Source organism: Beta vulgaris, chromosome 4 (assembly GCF_026745355.1).
Source record: "Beta vulgaris subsp. vulgaris cultivar EL10 chromosome 4, EL10.2, whole genome shotgun sequence".
Lineage (NCBI taxonomy): Eukaryota > Viridiplantae > Streptophyta > Magnoliopsida > Caryophyllales > Amaranthaceae > Beta > Beta vulgaris.
Genome location: NC_079205.1, coordinates 2,042,753 through 2,051,969, shown reverse-complemented (window position 1 = coordinate 2,051,969; position 9,217 = coordinate 2,042,753). Strand labels below are relative to the sequence as shown.

The window sequence follows — 9,217 nt, the reverse complement described above, 5'->3', positions numbered from 1 at the left end:
GGAGTAATATTAAATCCTCAAACGTTAGAGTTTCAAATAGAACTTATAAATGTATTTAAAAGAAAAATAGGCTGATGTAATGGAGCTAAAGACTGGTAGACTTATGTTTTTGAGTTACAATATATATGTTAGAAAAACTTAGGGCTTAGTTAACCTTTGATTTTGTTTTCTTTGTTTTAGTCCAACCTTTTAGAAAATTTAACACATTAATCTGAACATTTTATTACAAACAGATATAAAGAGTGGAAATAAGAGATAGATAATGATAAATACAAACTTAGGAGAAATTCACAAGAGTGGGCCCATTTATTACCCATTTTCTTTTATAAGTCTCAACTATGGATTATTCTTTGCAGGTCCCCAAGTTTACTATCTTGTGATTTTTATAAGTCCTGAATCACTTATAAACGGTTTAAAAGGTAAGATTATTAATCATTGACCCTATTTTATAAGTCTTGTGACTTGTTGAAAATATTCGAAGATGGTAAATATTTAAAAATCTTACCTTCTAAACCGGTTATAAGTAACTCAGGACCTATAAAAATTACAAAATAGTAAATTTGGGACCTGCATAAAATAATTCATAGTTAAGAGTTACAAAAAATGGATAATAATTGAGATCTCCCTTGTGAATTTCTCCCACAAACTTAACGTGGAAAGAACCCTTGGAAACTAATAGGAGGAAAAAAAAAAAAAACACCAAACTCTACGCAGCTAATATTTCTCTTATTTTGCCTATCTCAAAAGTAATTGCAGCAAATAAAATTCATTAGAGAGCCTCATAGCTTCGATCACGCACTAATTCAATCCCAAAGTCGGAGGTCTTGTAATGCATCACCCTTATCAGAAGAATCGCCTGTTATCAAATTGTAGTCCTCTGCTACCTCCACATTTGAGCTGGCCATGTAATCTGGGGTCATGAATATGCTTGGCGAGAACAAAGCGTCTGGATAGTTGAAATATGCTATGTCATCTGTTATTGACGACTCCATCTTTATTATCTGATCCGGTGATCTTGAAATCGCGCGATAGCCGGTCATAGACGAAGGATAATCACCTTCATGTGGCATTAGTAATGGAGGATTAAGGTTAGGGTTATTATCAGAAATAGAGGATGAACATAGGGCAGTAGGCTTAAGGTCTTGTTTGGGATGGTGGATTTGTTTTCTTGACTCAAAACTTATGAAATTGGTGAATTCTTCTTCAAATGAATCTAACACATTAATATCAGAGGCATTGTTATAGTTGAGGACATGTTGGCAGGTATGGTGAGCATGATAAGTAATTCTATAGTTTGTGGGATTATTTGATATTCTTTGGACATGTTTGGTTGCTTCGCAATTTTGATCTTCTTTGTATGCACACCTGTAGTATTCCCTATTGCCAGGGACAACCATTATATAACAAAAGGAAAGCATGGATAAGTATATTACTAATAGTATAATTTGCAAGCAAAATATTGTTTGAAATTCTTTTAATTTGTTACAATTTTTGTGTAAGAGCATATAAACCGTTTTGTTTCTGAATCAAAAAGAAACTTTATATGATATTTATTAACATGGTTTTTTTTGGAGAAAGACCAATTAAAATAAGGTTTTGTGAGGAAATACCACTTAATATTTTTTGAGAGGGAAGGATCAATTAAATACTTCCGTTGACAACTTAACAACACATTACGATTTTTTGGCCAAATTGTCAATTTTTCGACGATGAAAACATTGATGTTTTTGTTTATTGTAAAGATAATAATATGTAACCGTTAGAATCATTCCAATAGTAGAAAAAAAAGGGTAAAGTAATAAATAATAACTTAAAAATGAAAGTTGGTAAACTAATAAAAACCAAAGGAAGTATTTTCTAGAATTAGGAGTAATATACCTCGGGTGCTTTGAGTTGATGATCGACTTCTGCCCATATTTTCTCCAAGTGTGGCCATCAGTTGTAAGAGTACGGGAAGTAATGGTTCGCAGCCTATTAGAAAGATGAATGGAATCTGATGTTTATATTGTAAAATGATTAAGGATATATACTATTTTTTTTTTTTTGAGAAGACATGAACCATATTTTGAGGTATTGCGTTTTGTAAGAAAGGCTACTGCTTTTTTGTCATGAATTTCATGGATTAAATGGACCTAAGTATTAATAAATTGGCTACAAGACACTTGCTGACAATCCTAAAATCAAGCAACTAAAGTGAGCAAGAGCAACTGTAGTTAGTGGCCTGTGGCAACTGACTCTACCAAACAATGAAACAAACCATTAATAACATTATTAAACAACACTTTTTTTTTTTTTTGAGGGGACATTATTAAACACCATAATTATCCACAACTTGAGGCATAAATCAGCCTCGTCAAAAGTCAAAACTAATTATCATACTCTTAATACAATTTGTTCAACTAGGGATCTGCGGTTTCGGACCGGACCAGTAAAAAATCGGAACCGAATCGGTGGCTGCCGGTCCAGTCCTCAGTCCTCAAAATTTTGGAATTCTGTTATCCGATCCGATCCCTTCTAAAATCGGATTTTTCCAATCCGAACTGAAAATACGGCTACTTCAAAAAATGTTTTTTCTATTATTTTTTATACAAAAGTTTCATTAGACTTTCAATCAACCTATATTAAAATTATGAAATTATATTAAAATTATTATTAATATAAAAGTATCATGAAAAGGGGTTAAAATAGTTCATTGTCAATTAGTATCAGGAACCGAACCAGATAATTCTGTGATTCCGAAAAGAAACGAAAATTTCCAAAAAAAAAAAAAAACAGAAACAACTCTTAAAAGAAGAAAGGAGAGTGAAAATTTGCAAAAAAAAAATCAGAAAATATAGTCCAAATCCGGAACAGGATTGGAACCGAACCGGATAATTCTGTGATTCCATTCTCATTCCTGTCCGGTGCATATCCCTAGCTATAGCTAAATTAATTTAAATCATTTTTTTAGATACAAACGATTGATAAATACATCCATTTTAAAAGCATATTCCAAAAAATCTTTTACTTCATTTTCCGAATTATGTCGTAATATTGCACTTATAATTTCTACATATTATACTAATCGTATGTAGTACGTATTGACCTACTCCCTCCGTTTCCTAAAGAGCTTCCCTCTTTCCGCTTAAGTGCGTTTTCAAAAGATCTTCCCTCTTTTACTTTATTCCTTATTTGGAAATTTTTTTTCTCTTTTTACCCTCTCATGTCCCTATCATATGGTCCACCATTACATTATTAATTCAATTTTACTCTATTTCTCTCTCCTACTTTAACCCTTTTTATTTGTTTATTTTTCTTAACCCCTTTCTCTCTCCTACTTTACCCACCCCACACCCCATACAAATGGATCCTCCTTGATATATGTAGGAACAGTAACAAGGAAGATCTTTAGGAAACGGAGGGAGTATATATTTATTCTTCGCATATTTGTGTTTCATCATTCTAAAACTTTGTATAATTTGTTTAAAATTCAAAATTGATCTATCTTCTTTGGTTTATTACTTTCAGACAATTATTTTTCACGACTTTTATTATTACATCATTTATATATAGATGATCAAAGACATGACATGAAAATTGTAAATAATCAAATGTTGTTGTATTAAAAATGGGGAATTGATGTATAATTTTCATGCATGTATCATATGTACTTATTGATATTATATAGAAAATTCCATAAAACCGTGATTATATTTTTATTAGTTTTGTAATCTTATCCTTCATATAACTCATATAGTTTTGTTGCAGTATGATCATAATCTTATGACAATTTCCCTAGAGTTTATTTCAAATATTAAAATACTAGAGAACGAACTGAATATAGGCTGCAAAAATTTATAATTAATTTTATTAGTATTGATTTTTAGAAAATTTGTCAGAAAGAATTTTATATAAGCAATTTTTTGTCAAAAACAATCTTTCAAAATATATTTTTTTTCAAGAGAAACTTTAAACCTAAAAAACATTGTCAAAAGAAACCTGATGACGTCGTTCCGGCGTTGATATTTTTCGACATTGACTCGGTTAGTGATCCGGAAAATTTGCGAGAAACAACCTTTTACAATGTCTTTTTTTTAGATGCAACCTTTTATAAATTTGTTGCAAATTAAAACGTTAAGTTAATTTTTTTTGGGAGATCAACCATACCTTTTTTTTCTGACGTTGACCAAGCCAATTTCAACTTTGACGGATGAGACTGGCACTTGACCCTTTTTTTATATTAATTTCCACCACTTTTTTCAGTCATTGTACAATCTAACCTACTTCGTTCTCTCTTTGCTATTTATAATATCCTTTTTTTAGCTTCTCTTATCCAAATCCTCAACAAAAAAATTCTTGGTTTTGCAATTCAAGTATTGCTTATCTTAAATCAAGCCAATTCAAGTATTGCCTATTGCAATACAAGCACAGATCCACGTCGAAAATGGCTTAGCTAACACTTAAAAAATTAGGTAAAGCTTCATCTCGCAAAATAAAAAATTAGTATAAGGTTTTAACTTGCAAAAAAAATAATATTAAAGGTTGTTTGTGAGAAAAAACTATTATAAAAGATTTTTACTGGAAAATTTTTAATTGAGTCAATGCCTAAAAATATTGATCAACGCCAGAATGACGTCATCAGATTTCTTCTGATAAAGTTTTTTATTTTACTATTTCTCTTGACAAAAAAAGTTTTAGAAAGTTGATTCTCACAAAAAAAAATTACTTATTATTTAACAAATTTTTCTTGATTTTAAGTAAGTTTATAGAAATCAAAGTATATGATTTTCTTATCGTATGCGCTCACTATCCTAGATAACTTTTTTTTTCGATAATTCTATCTTAGAATAATTATAATAGTTAAATTGTGACATATGTCAGAGCACTATCCCATATTTGAAAGTCTGATTGGATCAGCAAATAGCCCAACAGAATTGTGAATCCACAGGTAGGGGACATGTGATATCATAATGGAAGTTGGGGGAGGTTCCAACGAGGATGAAATGATCTATAGGTAAGAAAAAGATGGTTTTACATGTGAGGGTAAGTATAAGCGTAAGTGGAAGTGTAAGAGTGAAACTCACATATAAGTCCCAAATTGCATAAAGAAGGATTTCTAATATATAAGTCTATTAGGCTAAGCTTTTAATTACGAATTGGTTTTAAAATAAAATCCTACAGGAATTGTATGTAGTTGGACTCTCCCGCAACGTGAATTTGAATTTGGCCGAATGTAGTTTATTTGGTTTAAATTGTGTGCCCGAACATAATGTTGTAATTAGAAGAAGATTAAATGATGATATACTTTTTTCGTTTCGTTTTAAATGTAACAAATGAGTATTTTATATCTCACCAATAAAATTGAGTGAAGGATGGACATGACGTAAGCAACAAATAGGAAGATGACGCATGAGGGATGACGATAAAGATTCCCATGAATAATGATAAAGAAACTTATTAAAATAGCTAAAAGATCACATCAAGATCCAAGAGAAACAGCTAAAAGATTTATAGAATGTAAGTCAATGGTTGAAACTAATAATTTGTCACGTTAAGGAGTATTAGTTCAGTTAAAAAAAAAAGTATGTAACAGCTAGCTTGCACTACTCCGTTTACTTTTATATATAGCATTTGTCAACATTATCGCCTCCTGTATTAATGGAGTGCCAATATATATATAAAGGGAAATACGCATAGTTACGCTCACACTTTTCTAAGGTTAAACTAATTTTTGGCTTAGGGGATACGTTTCATATTATTTATCAATGTGTATTTGAAGTGTTAAATCAAAAAATTGAGAAAAGTGGAAAAAAGTTGTAGGTATTGATTGTGCTTAGGAAATGATTTCTCACTTCCTTTTAAATTTAAATTATAATATAAATTATTCATCAATATAACCCTCGACTTCAAGAGATTACATATACTTACAAAGAATAGAATACAATCTTGTTTTTAAGTTTTAGGTTAATGTGTAAGAATATAACCGATGTAATACAATGGTGTAAAAGTGTTAACCGCGAAAGTCATAAAGATTTAAAGAGTTCTTTTTTTTTAAAAATATAAGAGTACTTAGAGGTACAAGACACTATTATTAGTATTTGTTTTGAAAGAATTATTAGCACTATTATTAGCATTATTAGCTTAATGAGTATTAATATATACATTTGTATTTAATTCTTTTAAAAATAGAAATATTATCTAGTATTTAAATGATTTTTTCCCCATAAAGATCAACATGAGATTATAGAGTAGTTGATTAACGTACTAAAATATCAAATGAGAGGCCATGAGTTCAATCTTCAAACACGCATTTTTATTGTTTAATGTTTCATTTGATTGTGTGTGGAGGGAAAAGTACATGTGATAATATATGAATATATCATGTTTTTACTTTAGATTTTAGATATATATATATATATATATAAATATAAAAGTAAATAAATAAATAAAGAAATATATATATATATATATATATATATATATATATATATATATATATATATATATATATATATATATATATATATATATATTCAACACGACTCTATATTTCAGCAAACTTCTTTCAAATATATGCAAATGAGGAAGATAACCCAACTTACTCTCAAAACTACTCACTTCGTTAATTGCTTGTTATACTTTTATAATTGGATATGACCTACTATTATCTTCACTAGAATTCTGTTTTTCAATTATGACCCTCCACTATCTTCCCTCCAAGATAATAGTTTTTTTTTTTTCTTATTCGTTATATTTTAACTTTACATTATTCATGTAGGGGAAGACCTAAGATGACTTGGCAGAGGGTAATTGAAAGTGATATGAGGTTACTTGGGATTGAGGAGAGCATGACGTTGGATAGAAGTGGGTGGAGGGGTAGTATCTATGTGGAGGAAGGGATCTGATTACCGCATTTATTTGTTTTTCTCAATCGTGTTGGTATTGAAACCTTTTGCTGAAAACCTTTTCTAAACACTTTTTGGTGTAAACCTTGTTTTCAAAAAAAAAAAAAAAAAACTTTTATCACTCTTGATGATGCCATCTCTTCTGGTCACGATTCCAGTTGACGATTCATGTTAGCCGACCCCAATCACCTTGGGAATAAGGCTTAGTTGTTGTTGTTGTTGTATTATTCATGTAATACTTTAATATGTGATTTTCGACTAATATATAAAAAGAAAAAAAAACAACATGGAAAGTGTTTACCTCAATACATATATTCATGCTATAACATAGAGGATGAAAGTTGATTTGATGATCTGTAATGCCTTTGGTTATTTTTTTTTTGTTTTGGCCAACTTGTCCTTTCTAAACTTTGGAGGAGATCTATCTAGTAGGTTTACTTAGGGCTTTAGAGGTTATAGATTGTATTATTGTATATCTCATAGTATTAATAGGCATCTTATTTATACTTTTTTATGATATTAATAATCAAAATTTTACGCTGGCAATCATGAAACTAAAATTGAAGGCGGATCGTAGATTCAATTCCTACTGAATGCATGCCGATGGGAACCTTCAATAAGTCTATTGAAATTACTCTGTATCAACATAATCTCATCATCCATATATAATGAACTGATATGGTATATTTATATCTGGCAATTTGCCTCTTTCGAGATCTTCTATGACTCTATTAGCTTCTTTCTTCCAACGTCCAACGAAGGTTACTTCGCTCGCCTAAGAATTTGTGGGACTTTTTGTCAAAAAAAAAAAGGTGGAGGAAGTATTACACTAACTTAGATCAGATTTAGTTTTTCTCTTTGCTTTGATTAAAAAAATCCACAAACTCCTATTACATTTACTTTTTAACAATATAACATTTGATAACTGTACTATAGTTTATTACTTTAAATTACATGTCTCAACTAGTGTTCGATCTTTTCTGAAACAGAAGGAGTATATATGGGAAAATATATTAAAAGCAACAACTTTATTAAAAAAGGGAAAGATCTGTGGAAATGATATACCTGCTATTGGGTGGACATCTGTTTGTTTTTTGACCAATTGAAGCTTCCATTTCCATGGATTTAGCAAACTTTTTTAAGATGGATATTGAGTTGTCAAATGAATTGAGAATGGTGTTGGAATAATTTTTCATAAGTTCTCTCATCCTTTCATTATTACTGTATTGACTTTTCTGATCTGCAGGTAGAAGAAGTAAATTTCGTAGCTGACTTGATGCTTCCCACCCTTTTTTCAACTCTTCTTCAACAACCTTTTTATCCATTCTTCTTTCTCTCTATTGGGGTCTTTCTACCTGAGAATCTAGTGAGATCAGTGCAAAACAAACGAGAGGAAAGTACTCTTTATATATACGACGACTTATTGAATTAAGTTCCTAATATGGAATACTCCACTATGGTTCAACTTGCGGAATACTATAGAATATATATATGTGATATGGTGGCCAGGCCAGTTGGGCATTATCCCTTTATTAGACAAGACTGGATTCAAAGCAAGTAACCCAATTTTGGTTAGATGACCATATATAGTATTATCCTAATATGGAATACTTTACTATGGTTCACTTGGCTAACTTCCAAAAAAGCAAATATTAATTATTTGCAAGTAGTATTGAGATGGTAAATGAGGTAGTCCAACTATATAAAGGAATCTTCAGCAAAAAGTATTGCCCATAAGGAGAGTATTTAATAATTAAATAGATGAAAGAGCATATTTTGAACACAAATTTTTAGGATTAATTGTTACATAGTTATGGTGTAACAACCCATAAAATTAAATATCACCACCATCTTCTTCTTCCTATTCACACTTGGAGACGCACGACTACCATGACCACCGTCATCTCCTCCGAAATCACAAGGACAGGAGGAGAGGTGCAAGTGAGAGTCGACATTTTTTTTTTTGCTAAGTAAGTAGATTAATGAAGCAACAATTACAACTTATACCCCTAAGAGGAAGGCAAACTAACTAGGTTGGACTCCCTAACCTAGAAGGGGCAACAGACCAAACAAGGCCACAGAGTCGACATTTAGGGTTAATCATTTGCGATGCTAGCTAGAGAAGTCGAAACAACCGTCATTTTCAACATTCTTCAACTTTCTCTCTCCTCACTCTTTTTACATGACCTTTTTTTATAAATGATATGAAACAATTTCAAAATAATATGAAATAATATACCAATAACGATATGAAAGAGTTTTATAAATGATATAAAATAGTTTCATATTGACATAGAATATAACTCTAAATGATATAAAATATATCAACAATG

At 30.5% G+C, this 9,217-nt stretch overlaps 1 protein-coding gene across 2 annotated transcripts; it reads right to left on the bottom strand.

Annotated features, from left to right (window-relative positions):
* Positions 1-197: 197 nt before the first annotated feature.
* LOC104891774 (probable WRKY transcription factor 46) lies at positions 198-8,281 on the bottom strand. Of its 2 annotated transcripts, none has more exons than XM_048642511.2 (3): positions 7,950-8,281; positions 1,879-1,971; positions 198-1,365 (listed from the first exon to the last, which is right to left on the bottom strand). In XM_048642511.2, exons 1-3 carry the CDS (start codon positions 8,207-8,209, stop codon positions 804-806), a joined length of 915 nt encoding a protein of 304 aa, XP_048498468.1. In that variant the 5' UTR covers positions 8,210-8,281; the 3' UTR covers positions 198-803. The 2 variants fall into 2 exon arrangements, with proteins under 2 accessions (XP_048498468.1, XP_010675831.1); XM_010677529.4 differs by having other exon boundaries at positions 198-1,377; positions 7,950-8,279.
* Between the last annotated feature and the right edge of the window lie 936 nt (positions 8,282-9,217).